This window comes from Cygnus olor, chromosome 1 (assembly GCF_009769625.2).
Source record: "Cygnus olor isolate bCygOlo1 chromosome 1, bCygOlo1.pri.v2, whole genome shotgun sequence".
Lineage (NCBI taxonomy): Eukaryota > Metazoa > Chordata > Aves > Anseriformes > Anatidae > Cygnus > Cygnus olor.
Window position 1 is genome coordinate 114,419,545 of NC_049169.1, and position 15,918 is coordinate 114,435,462.

Here is a 15,918-nt window from a genome sequence, read left to right on the forward strand (position 1 = left end):
CACTTCTGGCTCTGACGGCTGCTCCTGGCCATATTTGGCCTTCTTGGAAGCAACGTGGTTGGCAGGTGAACACCACCCACGCTTCCAGCCAGGGCAAGGATCATGCAAATAAAGGTAGGTGTCTAACTTGGTATTTAGGATGAGTGAAGAAGCAAGAACTGCCAGCCTTTCTGCATCTTTTTTGAGGGGCTCACAAGGGAAGATCCAGCGATGAAGAGAGCAAGGAGTGGTATAGGTATTCTGGTCTTTCAAGGTTTTCTATGACACTCTTTCAAATACAGAAATTCTAATATATAATACTTTTATTACTTTAGTTTTATTTATTTTTATTGTTTCAGTTCTTTTTATTCATCCCAGTGACCATTGTCCAAGTGTCCTTTTTCACTTGCTTGTGTTTGAAGAGCAGGATAAATATTTTCAGCAGAAATATGTCCCATCCTGAAAAATATTTAATAAGAGAGTTATATTTATATAGATAATATAATGTAGAGAATAGAATATACATTATATTATTTATTTTCTTCTGATGTAAAGTAACCTGAGTCCACAGATTATGATGAAAGAAATACAGGAAAGACATTTTTTTTTTTTTTGATTGAAGAATAATCTCTATTTTAAGTTTCCCATTCAGAAAATAGCCACGCATATGGTGTTTACGGGGACATGGCTAACCAGGTGGTTGGGTGGGTGGCAAAGGAGGTGTTTGCCTTCCCCTAGCACATAACCTGTGTCAGCGAGTGTGGAGTCCAGCTCCAGGCTGAATGGCATCTCCCTGCCTCCCATACTAACTTTGCAGGTGTATCTGGCCTTGGACTCAAAGCTCTGCTGTAGCACATCTACTTGTGCTGCTGCCTTCAATACGTGCAAAGGGTCGGACTGGACAAGCCTAGCAACAGCATTTAAATCGCTATTCTTTCCATGTAAACAGCAGAAAAGTCTTTTTGCCATTCATTGTCATTGTACGTAAAGTGCAAGCTGGCAATTGTACTGCTTGAATTACTTCATTCAGCTCTGGGGTCCCCAGCACAAGGACATGGGCCTGTTGGAGTGGGCCCGGCGGGGGCCACGAGGATGATCAGAGGCCTGAAGCACCCCTCCTGTGAAGACAGGCTGAGAGAGCTAGGGTTGTTCAGCCTGGAGAAGAGAAGGCCTTAACAGCGGCCTTCCAGTACCTAAAGGGGGCCTGCAGGACAGCTTGGGAGGGACTCTATGTCAGGGAGTGCAGTGACAGGACAAGACAATGGCTTTAAACTAAAAGCGGGGAGATTTAGATTAGATATAAGGGGGAAATTCTTCGCTGTGAGGGTGGTGAGGCACTGGCACAGGCTGCCCAGAGAAGCTGTGGATGCCTCATCCCTGGAGGTGTTCAAGGTCAGGGTAGATGGGGCTTTGGGCAACCTGGTCTGGTGGGAGGTGTCCCTGCCCATGGCAGGGGGATGGAACTGGATGATCTTTAAGGTCCTTTCCAACCCAAGCCTGTGATTCTGTGATTCTATTATTTTATTTTATGGAAAAATACTGATCATAAAGGAAAGTTTTCTGGCCTCTCCTAGCTCCCACTCATGTGGGGCAGGAGGTGCTGTGAGCTGGGACAGCACAGTGCAGCCTGGTGCTCACACTGGCCTCTTCTGGTACTCAGAGAAATAATCCTTCAGTCCCTTGTGGGTCTCTCCTCCCCTTACACACCACGACATGTGCTTCACTTCCACCTCTGTGCCTGACGCCAGCCTTACCCCAGATGGCAGGACCAGTCCAATCAATGTGTGTGGGCAGAACAGCCCTTTGGTTACACACAGATGAGTTTACTTTTTCACCTCCACTAGGTGTTGAGATCCAAGAGGTATGGTGGCACCTGGCTCCTGGGACGGTGCCGCTGCTGGTCTTCTGTCAGGCTGAGTTGGTGGCCATGGGTAAAGTCTCCTTTCTGGAGACATTTTGTGTTGTTTACTGAAGGATGGATGTTCTTGAACAGCATTAAAATACGTCTTACCCTAGCTGTCTGTGGCCTTGCACCATCACGGAAATGTTACCCTTGACAGACAGGTTCAGCTAGCCTTATAGACTACGGGTTTAATTTTAGTTAGGAGTGTTCCTGCTTACCTGAATATAGCTACTATCAGGGAAGATGATTCTAGTCTCTGTTAATCACATTTGCAGATGCTAACCCTATATTTTTGGGCTAAATTCATAGCTGCTGTGCCACTGCTAATAAGGTCCTCGGGCCTGTTTTAAGAAATTGCCCCATTCTGGATGCTGTTTCCTGGGAGCATATTTGAAATTTCTGGCAACCTGTGCAAGATGACTACTTATTACTGCATTTGAAATATTTTGTCCCCACTGAATATATGTTGTTAAGCATTTAACGTCCTGCCTAACTGAAACATTTGGCCTACCACCACTAAATCTCCAATAATAAGCAAATGAGTACAGGCTGAAATGTTACAGATTCAGGTAGTTTTTTCCTCTCCTTTTTACAAATTGGCTTCCCAAGTGAACGCTTTAGGTTGCTGCACATTATTTTCCTCAACCTATGATTTTCTGTGTGCTCACATAAATTAGAATTTGATTTCATAAAGCTACCAGTTCAATAGACTACTTTGAACTAGAACATAGTAAATGAATAATTAATTATTCAAAATATAAGATTATACTGCTGTAAAAAGTGATTTAAGAGAAGTAGGTGATTGCATTTAAGGCAAATTTATTTACTGAAACGAAGCCACAAAGATAGTCAGTTTTCATGTATCAGCTAAATAAAATGAGTTTTTGCTGCTTCAACCACATATCATAACTTTTAACGCAATCAAAACTGTTCAGTGGCCTTTTGCCAAAATATGCGTATTTTCATATGATAGATGACCAGAAAAAGAGTGGAAATATAACCAGGATGGTAAACAAAATACTGCACTGTACATGCACTTATCTTTCTAAATTTTTTGTAGGCTAATAAGAGAACGTAGACAAATTCTTGGAAGCTTATGTGCATTATCCTAACATTTTTATGCTGCTTGGGTCAGTAGATCATTAAATCAATTTTCTATGAATAGCTTTGGAAAGTTACTCTGAAAAGTTACTTAAGTGCTTCTCGTTTAGTAATAAGGCATGTAGAAATCAACAGAGTTTATAGTGTCTTAGAGCTGGTTAAGTGCACTTCAGCATAATGTATTTCTTCCAATGCAAGATCGGTTTTTGAATACAGAAAAATGGATATACTTTTCACAATCCTAACTCCTCAACTAACCTATTCTTAATTTAGGTTAAGATTTTCAAAAATGTCCATGAAGGATTTGGTCACATACCTTGTCTGATTCAGCATTGCTGAAGAGGTATCACCCTTCCAAGATATTTTGAGAATACAGGATAGATTTTTGCAATCAAACATTTGCCTTATGTAAAAGCTGAGTGGAACACAAGGGCTAACCACCTATAATGGATCTGGCAGAGACATTGCTCTTCTCGGATTTGTGCAAGATACTGTGTAATGTTTATATAAAACACAATGTTTGCATTATTTGCATAGAACCTGAGAATGTTGAGCTAATTATTCAATGTATAATATTTTAGTAAAATATTTTGTTACCATAGATCTGTGTGTTCACTTCTTTTTCAGTTGTGAATGTATTGACATTTTGGGATGAAGTCAAGTCAGGAGGTTTGCTCTTTTTCCAATTAAAATTGATTTTCTTCTCTTCTCTAAAATACTTATTTTTCACATGCTAAAATAAGAGTTGTTGGTTCCTCTTCCTAAGGCAAGTACATAATTCCCATGAAAGACAAAGTGACCAAGAATGGGAATGTTTTCTCAAGTATTAAGCATGCAGTCCTGCCACATGACACTCTTGTCATTAACAATCTGCACATGGTACACTTTTAAGTCAAAGGCAGCTTAAAACAGAATCTTATAAACAGGCTGTGATCTGAAATACAGAATGGTTTTGTTTGTTTGTTTGTTTTTGCTTGTTTGTTTTCAAAAATGACAAGAATGTCAAGTACGAGATTATTAAAACCATAGAAAGGTAGCAATAAATAAATAAATAAATGCAGTTTTAACCACAGTTTATACCATTTTGAAGATCCAGATCCAGAAACAACACAATCCTGAAACTGTGTTGCCTGCGTCACAGTAGCCAGTAGTGTTTGACTGTGCTTGACTGGCATGCTTCTTCGGATCGGGAAGAACAGCTCTGCCCCCCTATCACTTACAAGGGAAATGTCAAATAACTTAAGCTAGTCAGATTGCCTGCCAAACACAAGCAGTTATGAAATAGGAACTGCAACTAGAAAAGTTCTCCCTCACTATCTATATCTTTTGATTTATCTTTTTCTTTTTTTTTTTTTTTTTTTCCCTTGTTTAACTTTCTGGAATGTTTTGCTTGTTTTTTTGTAGGTGGCCTTAACTTTTTTAGTTCACTCCAACAATAAATTTCCCAAGTATTTACAGATAGTATCGCACTACATAGAGGGAAAGCATCTCATCACAGGACAGAGATACGCAGGACATATGAGAACCAATCTGAAAAAAAAACAGATCTGTATTTTGAACATGCTCTGATGGAGAAAATAAAGATTTTTTTTCAAAGTCTAATAATACAGTGGTTTAAGGCTATCCTTTAAAAAAATTTACTCAAGTACATTTTCACTGAAAAATATAATTGGACAATTTCTCTTCTTCAGAAATGCCCTTGTTGTTGCCTTATGTTTCAGAAAATCAAAAGCTCATTATTTCTGTGGAAAAAAAAAATCCAAGTCACCTCTTTGGATTTCTCCAGCTGAACCACTTACATGATATCCCTTGCGTCTGGCTGCTGACCTAACCTGGCCTTGCTTCCTTTATGGCTTTGGGTGCAGGGACAGAGGCACACGCAGTCAGTTTCCTATTCTTCTGTCACCAAAAACACTTAGAAATCACAGCCGCCTTTACACTTAAAAAACATCAGCGTACAGCTGTAGGCACAGAATGTCATAAATTAGTTATGTGGTGTGATTTACACCTCCAGTTTGTAGGTCTTCCAGGCAGCTATATTCCCTTCATGTTTAATTTAATTGTTATTGCTTGAACAGTGATTGTAAGTAAATGTTTGACTCCAGTACATAAAGAGACCTGCAGCTTTTACACGTGCTTCTGCTAGCAAAGGTGCAACGAGGGAATTAAAGAGGGAGCAGAGCCAGGAGGCAGGAGTGGGAGTGAGCTGCGGTGTGCATGAGCCATGCAGCTTGCTCCTGCTGGGGAGAGGAGGCAGCCGAGGAGCAGCACTTGGTGCTGGTGTGAAGAACTCTGTGCCCGGGGTGAGGATGTGTGAAGGTACCAAGGCTGGGCTCACCTGGGCCCCCAGCCCATTTTGGGGGTCCCGACCCCTCATGCTGAGGCCAGGTCCTGCATGCATTGCGCGTTTATCTTGAGGGGCAGAAGGGTTGCTGCTGGAGACCAGTGTAGCTGAGCAGTACTGCCTTCTCCAGCTTTGCTGTAGAAAATAGTCCATGAAATAGGTGAGAAGAGGGACTGGAAACTTTAGCCTATAAACACATAAATCTTTACCATATTCTTGAGATCTTTCCATACTCATCAGTTCCCTAAGCTTCTGGGGAATCTTATTTTACATATGAGTGTTGCAAAAGTAATGGCTAAATATCAAAGTAAGTTTTACTGCTCCCATATAAGAGAAAGCCAAAATATAGCAGTGAACACAAGCATAAAGAGAAGCTGAATATCTGAAGCAACCTCTGCCAGGGACTGCAGTTTTCTTACTGCAAAAGGGCAGCTTTCAAACACAGACTCTGTATCACAAGTGCAGTGCATAGGAGACATATTTCAAAGTAAAAAACAAAACCACCAACAACAACAACCACAATGAAACACAAAACCAAACCTGCCTTTTATACATTGTGATCTTAACTGAATGCCCAAAAGGCATTCAGTTAACTGCTGCAAGATGTCAGTCATAAGGATGTATTTCATGAAAATGCAAAAAGGACAGAGCTCTTCCTGTACAGTGCCTACTTTTACGGTGATAATCTGCTCTCTCATCTTTGCAGTGTCAGCTTGGATCATGCGTGTAGGTCACTTAGGGAATATTCATTAATATTCTATTTTCAGAAGAGTAAGCATTAATGTTTCCCAACATTGCAAAAATAACAGCAAAAAAAGAAAAAGGATATAATTTCATACCCCATGGTAGTTTTCCTGGCACTGTCAGGGATGTCCAGGGGAATTTGGAGCCCTGGAAATAGTGCTTATGAATGCATATCACTGATGAGGCTTGTGCACTGTTCATGTGATGCGTGGAGTTGCACTGACTTATCCACAGGTATTGAGAGCGCCAGGTTTAAGGGAGCTCTGGGTAGAGCTGCACTTTACCCAAACTCCTTAAAGACTCTTGTTGTGCATATAAAACTCAGAAGGGAGTCTAAAATCATGACCCTAAGCAATAACGAAGAATGTAATAGTGATTATAATGAGTGTACAGAATGATGTTTACATTTTCTTGGCATGCTACCGTGCATTGAGAAGTTCCTTAGAATAAACTGAATGATAACCAAAGCAATTAAGCTAACGGTTTGGACCGGAGACAAAACATTTCTAAAGCTGAAGAAAATGTTGCTAGGGTAACTGATATATTAGAGTGCACTAAAAATTTCCTTCTCAGATTTACACTCCTCCTAACAGCAGCAAAGCTGCATCTTCTTTCATTCTGTGATAAACTTTCTTACTTACTTACTTATTGTTGCTTGAACTCCATGCTGAATGTTTTCAATATGTTTCCTAAATTATGACATTTTCATTTTAACAGCTACAACTCATCACCAATTTCAGTACTGGAGAGGAGCAATATACCTGCCAAAGGGGAAGCGAGGAATGATTTTCAGAAGTAATCCTGTCCAGGAAAATACTGGAAAAAAATACTGCAGATGTGCAGGCTTATTAAGGTCAAATAAAAACTGCAAGGATATTAATTCAAATAAAGTGTTTAATCATGTGGCCTCCTGTGTGTGAAAATCTGGGAGAAGATTATTTTTAAAGCTCTCCTCATAAAGGGTCCAAAGCAATTCTTCATTGAGTTATGGCTTTATAATAAACTCTGAAGAAAAAAAATCTAAATGAAAAAAATCAGATGAGCTATATTAGTGTGATGAGGACGTACTGAGGCCTAGAATTATGGTAGCATCACTTTATGAATCTTTAGGTCAAGTCAAAGATGACCTGCCTTCGTAGGCAGATAGGACAAGGAGAAGGAGGTAGGACAGGGTGCAACAGCCCACTTCCTCAGATCAATGGGAAGCATCTTCTGTTGGTGGGATTGGTCTCACCTAACTTTTGCAGTCTAAAACAGCATATCCAGTCCAATCCAGTCTTTCAAATTATTCTGTAGTCAAAATAATCTGGAAAATCTCACCAAGTGTGATTTATTTCAGGTTGGAAATTTCTTAGAAAGAGCAGTCAGGCATTGGGACAGGTTGCCAGGGAGATGGAGGAGTCACTGACCCTGGGGGTGTTTAAGGAAAGGTTGGACATGGTGCTTAGGGACATGGTTTAGTGGGTGATAGTGGTGGTACAGGGATGGCTGGACCAGATGATCTTGGATGTCTTTTCCAGCCTTAATGATTCTACGATTCTATGCTTCTTTATCTTACCTGCCTTAGAACCCTCTTTCAGGATAGAAGTATCAGCTGGTAGTGGTTTTCTATCTTTAGTGACTACAGAAAAATGTCCATGATAAATAGTTTAGGATAGACAGGTCTTAGCTGGCTAGTAGCAAAGGGGTGTCCTGCATGCTGTGTACTGTTACTGGTATTCATGAGGATTGTAGCTCCTCTGGAAGTGTCCACACAGCAACACTTTGTAGCACATCAGCTGTTCAAAGGTGGTGTCACAGGAAACAGCCCTGTCTTTCAGATAGTTAATTTATCTGTCCAGTAATTCTCTTTTGTTCACTCACAAAAACATCTTTTACAAATTGACATTTTATTTAAAATGTTTTTCCTCCAGTGCATCTGGGTTCTGACTAAGGAGAATAGTGAAACAAAGCTTAAAGCTGTTATTAGTCTTCAATATATTAACAGATGAATTAAAAAAAGATATTTAAAACTAAAGCTTGTGAGAGCAGGAGGGTGGGATCTGTATGTCTCACTTAGACTGCTATAGCTAACTAACACAAACAAAAACTGTTATGAATGAGAAACACCTTACAGAGGGCAAAATATTTTATCAAACAGTAGAAAAAATATGAGTAAGAGCATAGAGAAAAACAAAAATATAGCAGAATTGGAAAAGCCATGTCATAGCATCACTTTGTCCTGAGCAGCTACTAGACCAAAGGGTCATGCAGGTATCAAGGTAAGAGACAGCTAATTCAGTTCCTAGGTCAGCTTGTCTCCTACCCCAGCCTTTTCCAAAGGTTTCACTTCTCCTGTTCTTCACTAGAGAAAAGAACATGTATTTCTTAATATACAGATATTTCTCAAAATCTTTATAATGTTCAAACCAGTTTTCAAGCCAATTTCCATAGGAAAATGAAGAATTTTATTCCTGCTTTTAGCACTGATGTCAAGTCAGCTTTAGTGCTGTATTTGTAAGTGCCTCTTCCTTATTTCAGTGCTCCCATTCTCTGATCATACTTTCTTTGACTCAGCTAAATAAGCTAATGTACAACATGGAAGTGCAGGGACTGGTGATTTCCCCCACTGTGTTCTTGCTTATTAGAAGTAACTTACAAATGAAAGGAGTCTAACTGCTTTTCAATTCCCGTCATGACAATTTATCCAATTCTCCTGTGAGGAAAAAAAATTACACTTATGGCCACAGTAACAATGACAGAAGCCTTCACTAGGCAACTCTTAAAAAGTCCATTTCACTCAGAGTGTGGCTTGGCACAGCAGGCTGTATAGACATATGTTCCAGACTAACACACCCCAGAACAAAAAAATTCTGAGGGTTGCTCCAGCAGCTTACACATTTGACTAGCTGTAGAAGAAATGATATGGTGTATGAAAAAGACTTTGGAAAGGTTGGAAAAAATGGGCAAAAATCCTCCTACTCACAGGCAGAAGAAAAAGGGAGAATTGGAAAGAAGTGTCTAGAGAAACTGTAGTGGGAGGTAGGAATCTGCATGGTACACAGGCTGATGATTCACAAAATGATTTTCCATTTGCATCAGGCTGGCAAACTTAGGACTTGATCTTTCAAACACTCACGAGTATGGGTAATCTTGTATGTGTACCTTGTTCTTGGTGGCTGGGGGTTTGTACCCTTTACCATGCTGCGTAATGTCTTATCCCACGCACATACTAACCAATGCCAATGGCTGCATTCATCATGATATGATGGTTCATTAGAAAAGTCAAAGTAAAGAAGGAACTAACAAGGGCAGTGAAAAATAATAATAAAATACTAATACATGTGTTGGGTGCCTAAGCAGCCCCAGGGAAAACAAAGGACATTTGAACCCAGTCACTGTGCACCAGATGCACCCAGGAGGATTTCAGCTGATGAGACCAAGCCAGACAGTGCGTGTGTGGAGGTGACAGGTGCTTTTCTGATGACTCCCACTCAGGTCAGATCCAGAACCAGACGTGGTGGATGCTCTAGGTCACAATGCACCCAGTTCCTGCTGTGGGCTTCAACTAAGCCTACCTACATTGAGGGGGTGGGAATGATATGTCTGTAACTGAGGCCAGCAGGCTGTGTGAGGGGACAGCAAAACCAGTGAGGTACTGAACAGATGAAGCCTTATCTTCTGCATAGATGGAGGTGCCCCAGCAGAACTGTGAACATGGAATGTCGAGCTAAAAACCACTTTCCCTGAGCATGCTGGTGGTCTATTGTGCAGTAGTCATCAGGTAATTTTTTCATGAGGTGGGAAATGTGAGTCTTCAGACCACTTTGACCTGAAGAACTCCAAAATCAGAAGGAACCCAGCCTTCCAGGAGAGTGCCTCACCAAGGTACAACTGGGCCTTTGGAAGCAAAAACCTCCTCCCAGACCAGTGGTGCCCCCAGTACGTGACATCTGAGCCTGTTTGGAGAAATCTGGCAATGCTCAGAGTCCTGTGGGCAGTTCCTCCCACTCCCCATACTCCACTTCTTCCAGAATGGCTGCCAATGTATCTTCACCTCCTCTGTGCTGGCCCTAGTAGCATGAGTACTAAAGCTCATATAATAAGTCCAGACTGACTCAGAGTCTGCCTACAGATACAAATTTATATGTGTTGCATCCACCAGTCTGCCAGGTTTGAGAAGAATGATGGACCCTGATGCAGATACATGCCCAAGCTCCATGGACATGTTTCCAACATGGTCTGGCCAACTTTAGGTGCTCAGGCACGTCATCTGGTAGGTACTAACATATAAAGCATTCATAGACTGGGGACCGCTGCTCAACTCCTCCTGTCAAAGATGGGCCAGAGCATAGCAAATACCAGTTTGCTCATTTGTGGCTGTTTTCCAAGGCCCAATTAATCAGAAACCCTCCCTTTAGAAAAAGGAGATGGGGGAATGTTTTGTTTGAAAATTCCTTCCAATACTTAGGCATGAAGTAGTGTTTTTTTTTTTTCCTTAAAACTTCTGTATGAAGTCCAAGATTAACCTAGTTTATGTCATTCTTGCCCCAGGAATTTTCTTTATTTAGTGCATAGTCTTTAATATAATAGCAGAATTTTGTACATTCAACGTACATGTTTATTTGAAATCTTTAAGTTGGTTTGTAAAATACGAACACAGTTGTGTTTAGTGATGAAACCTGACTCTTCAAAGTAGCTTTGTGCGTTTTATCTCTTATCAGCATCTCTGTTAAAAAGAACAAGTCAACTGGTATTTTTGTGTTATCCATAAATTGAGTACTTTGTTTAGCAGCTGCTTATGAGTAATGTTCTATGAAATATAACTTCCAATATAGGGGTAAAAACTGGTATAAGAGCTTTTATAAGTGATCATCACAATTTTTATTAAGTTCTATTTGTAAATATAACAAACTATGTACTAGGTCATGTTCAGACATGAGCTGCCAGCAAGTTCGTAGAAACTATTATGCTCCTTACTAGACACATCTGGAAATCAGTGTATGTCTTCATGTCCCTCAGTTCAAGTAGGGCATGGAAAACCTAGAGAGGGTCCAGTGACAGGAGGTCAAGTGGCCAGGAATCTAGAGCACAGCACTGGTGAAGAGATGCTGAGGGGGCAGAGCTTTAGTCTGGCAGAGGAGAGGTTAAAGGGTGATCTAATAGCAGCTTAAATCTACCTGAAGATCAATTACAAATATGACAGCCAATCTCTTCTTGGTAGTGCCAAATGATAGTTTTGTACAAGTTCTAAAAGCAGCTATTATCCTTTCTGAAGCTTTTTTACAAAGAGTTATCTTTATTAATCTAAACTGAAAATCCAGTCAATCCATTTTAACCTTCTGCACTTTTCCCACTTGGGCAACCAGAGATGGAAACTGTTTATTAGATGTTTCCCTTTTTCTTACTATAGTTCTATTTGAATGGAAATCAAAGTATTCATAGAAAGTATCTCAAGAAAACTGTTATGAAATTAGAGCTTTTGGTTGAACAAGAGCGCAATATTTTAGACTTGATAAAAGAGACATGTTTGGAAAAGCAAAGAAGCAAAATGAAAAAAAATATATAATTGCTCAGAAAGTCCCAGTAGGTCTGCTCTTTGTTTGTTAACAAGTCAGGGTGATAGTTTTTCTAATAAGGTGAATTTTCTGAAATTTAATTTTGGAAATTGATCAAAATTCCCCAAACAGAATGTTTTGTTTCCCTTTGCTGAAGTGAATCTTTTCTTTTTGAGTCAGCATGGCATTAATTTCTACTTGCTAGAACTGTTACTGTGCTTAGTAGGAAATACAGTTCAGGAAAATCATATGTCCCTTCTTTATGATTTAAGCTTCCCGGCAGAGGGAAGTATCAGTATCTCCTGATGTGTCACATTCATTCAACTTACTGGCCAATGATGGTGTAACATGAAGGGTGCAGTTCAGCTCTCAGAGGAAGAAGAAGGCTGCAGCAGTTGCAAGAGCATCTCTCACAAGGCAGCACCGCAGCTTTGATGAACAGAAATGACTATGGATGTAGCAGAAAAAAGGTTTGGTTTAACCCTGCAAAGTAAATCAAAATATTTTAGAATCAAATAAAAATACATGAATGAACATTTTCTTGACATAGTGTTAAAAAAATCCACAAAATAAAAACTGGAAGGCAAGGAAGATAAAAAAGGAAAACCCAAATCACTTGGGGACTGTTTTTTCCACTAGAAGATGGAAAAACAGTCTAGTTTTCTCACCATCTGCTTATAAACTTGTACTTCACAGGAAGGGCCCATTTCGCCAGGTCCCTGAGGGCACTCCCTCAGCAGCCCCCCACTGCCCAGGACCCCATCTCAGCCCTTGGGGCCATCATTCCCTGCCCCAGCAATGCTACAGGCTGGCCCTGGCCCTGGCCCAGTCCCCTTGGTGCCATGTCATGGGTCTTGTCTCCAGCTCTATCCCCAGCCCCATCTCTCAGATGGGACCCCATGCTTCTGCTCCCTGCCACGTTGCATGCAGCACTGTGATGGTGGCACTAGCTCCATCCTGGGCACACAGCACCAGTGCACACTCTCGTGCCTACAGAATGTAATAAGTAAATGTCACCAAGTCTGTCACTGCGCCCTGTCCAGGCAGCCCAGCAGCCCTCTCCTGAGACATCAGGTGTCGTCGCCAATCCAGCTTTTCAGGTCGGGACGGTCTGCAGCTTACTGCTGCCAGCCTGCCATCAGCATGACGCCCTTCCTCCTGCAGGACCGGTTAAATATTAACACCACAATATGCATATTGGGGCGGGTGGGAGGAGGCTGGGGGGGGAAGACACAACCCTTCCCTTATCTACCGAAAGGACAATGTCACACCGGAGCCCAAGCCCAGCAGCAGAGCGGGGAGAGGTTGGCGCTCCTGGCCAGAGGTGGCGGCGGCTAGGCCGGGGCCTGGGGAAGGATTCCTCCAGGAGAAAAGGTGAGAGCTTGCCCAGGGCTGGGAGCGTGGCTTTGAATGCTGGAGGTCTGTAAGGGAAAGTGGGCGGAAAAACTCTTTTTGGCATTCAGGGGAGGTGATCCAGAGGCACTGCGCTGTCTTGGCAGAGGGAGTGGCTGGGAAACACAGCTTAACCCTGTCCCCGGCTCCTTCCTCAGTTGGGCTGGCGGTGGGACGTCGGCTGCCAAGTGTTTAGGCAGATACTGTCCCCTTCCTCTGCTGTGGGTAAGGGATAGGCTCAGGTCAGGGCAAGGCCAGCGATACCGATCACCAGTGCACCTGTGGACCAGGAAAAGATCACGACCGGAGATAAAAAAAAAAGGTGGCTGGGGCTAGCCCCAGGTGTTTAATTTACCGTGAGGCAAAATACTCTGCTTCAGAGTATTTTCCCTCTGTGGGGGTGAGATCATTTTTCTTTGAAAGTCCATTTTAAAATGTACAAGGTAAAACTGAAAGCTAGGGTTCCCTTCTTTTCCCTTGTCATTTTATGTTACCCCAGGTTATTTACTGATCTTGGCCTGAATTGTACGGAAGGTCCTAGCACATTTGTTTTCCTCCATAACAATTTGCTCTGCTGAGTTTATATGGGTGCAACTGAGTTTATAAGTGGGATTACGAGCCACGGCTGCTGGCTTTAGGGATATGCTGGCTCCCGGGGTGCTCTCTGGACATGCAGATCCTCCATGGGTTGGTGACTTCCTAGAAAAGGACACGACACTGTCTTTTGGACTTGCTTCCTGGTGTTTTGTTCGGGCTGTTTCAGTTAATACCACAGATAATAATAACACTGAAATGCCACCAGCTAGCGTGTGTACGTGCGGAAGGCTAGGGCAGTGAGAGAGAAGGGAGAAGCCCCTGCAGGTCACACACTGTGACCCTCCCCTCAGCTGCCTGCGCCGGGCTCCTCGGCACACAACCCTGCAGGTGAGCGTGTAGCCAAGGAAACACACAGGCTTTCAAAATACCTCAGGAAAACCCAAAGCAACCTGCAAACTAACCCCCTTCCCAACCTACAGATGAAGAAGTCAGTACACAGGCTCGGTTTAGAACGTTGATTAATTCATAGGGCTGCCCTTTTAAATTTGTGGGGCAAACTGAAAGCTTGCAAAATGGGGAAAAACAAAGCAAACTGCCAGCTGGTCACGTCACAGCTGCCGCACTCAGCTCAGCCAGACCCCCGTGTCCAAAGCACAGATTAGTGAACTGAGCTGTTGTGGTTTGTCCCTTGGCACAGTTTTGGTTTAAGCAAGAAGGCGATTAAACGTACACTTTTGACAGCAAACTCACAGTCTCTGTGGTGATACTAATATTTATGCACTGCCACAAAGAACACTTCTGAAATCAAAACCACTTTCCTGACAAGAAGTTTGAGCTGACCACAAAACCGCAGCCTCCGGGCTGCATCCCTTTCACGAAGGAAAGCTTGAATTTCCCAGCTGAGAAGTTTGTAAACCAAGCAGCGCAGTCAAACTGCCTCCCACATATTTTGAGGGGGAGGAGAGTAGTATCACAGAAGTGAATCAGAAAAGCTGGAAAAACAGAAAATGCAGAATTAAGGTGATGGCTCCCACCCAAGCTCTGTATCTTATTTCCGTCCACTGTGGAAAGCTGATGGTGTTTTGTTTTGGGGAGTAAGAGGATAGGTTTTGAATCCTAGTTTTGGAGTAAAACATACAGAAAAGCAATACAATATTTTTGGGGTTGTAGGGATGCATCGGGATGTATTTCTACTTCCCACCCCAAAGGTTGCCTGGCACGGAAGGCATTCCTTCGTGCCTGTTTCCCAGGTGGGAAACAGCCCCTCCATACACAGGTCTGCTCCTCTGCAGTCCCAGGGGAGGCTGTGGCCCTGTGCAGTTGCTCTGCGTGACAGTAAGTGATGGAGCACAGGGTTCATTAGCCCGCCAGGACACCGCCGCCAGCACAGGCAGGGCACCCACCACACACACGCAATTGCAGGCAACTAAGAGAATTATTTTCCCCGGCCGCTCCTGATTAACTTTAATGATGCAGATGGGGCTACCCTGACACAGTCAATCCTGAAGCAGTAGCGTTGTAATAGCCAGGATGGACTGGGCCTGAGGGATGCGAGGTCTTTCTATGCTGAAGAAAGGTCTGTGTGTTGAAAGCTCATCTACTTCTTTTCAAACAGTTGTTCTGAGAAAAGATACTGTTTTTCTCAGACCAACTGTTCTACTACTGTTTTTCTCCCCTTGTTTGTAATACAGGTCACATAAAGTCGCATTTTGTCAGAGGACACAAAACAGCAGCTGATTTCCAAATTTCTTGACAAGTTCTGTCCTTCAGCTTCTTCTCAAGCATGCAATGACCACCGGTGGCCTTCTGCCTTAGGGACCAGGAGAGAATGCTCCAATGGAGAGGTTCCAGAAATTCACTTTACTTCTTTTCATCGTATCTGCCTCACTAACAGGTAGGACACGTTCATAACCCTTGAAGTGAGCCACCGTGGACTAAATGTGTGAACTAATTTTAAAGCTATGTAAATGGCAGTTACTGGCAATATCAGACTAAACAGTAAGTCCCAGAGTGGGGATTATTCAAAGTGTTTAAAGTGGATAAGTTTGCATTTGAAGTCTGAATGTTTTAATGGCTTAGATTATAGTATGTATGAATTGGGCTTCAGTATACAGGACTGAGCAGTGGGTGGGTGGGGAGGCTGCCTTCTCACTTCCAGTGAGCTGGGATGTCCCCACTCATTTCTCCCTCTCCTTAGCTCATCCTTCTCCTGTCCATTCAGGACTGCTTTTGAGGGGGTGTCTGCAGAGAACTCAATATCAGCAGCTGATTTTGCTTCTAGAAATGCATGTAAATTATCATTTTCCTATTTGGCCTCCAATTTACATTTCATTTGCCTGAGTCTCATACTGAATTCAGATAAAAGATATCCTGGTGGCAGA

General features: G+C 42.4%; 1 protein-coding gene across 1 annotated transcript in view; it reads left to right on the top strand.

Moving 5' to 3' along the window:
- The first annotated feature begins 12,843 nt into the window (after positions 1-12,843).
- IGSF5 (immunoglobulin superfamily member 5) overlaps positions 12,844-15,918 on the top strand; it is a 30,704-nt gene continuing 27,629 nt past the window's right edge. The window contains exons 1-2 of the mRNA XM_040577806.1: positions 12,844-12,982; positions 15,229-15,431. Of these exons, the coding sequence (XP_040433740.1) occupies positions 15,374-15,431 (58 nt within the window). The 5' untranslated portion in view covers positions 12,844-12,982; positions 15,229-15,373. The remainder of the gene's footprint in view (positions 12,983-15,228; positions 15,432-15,918) is intronic.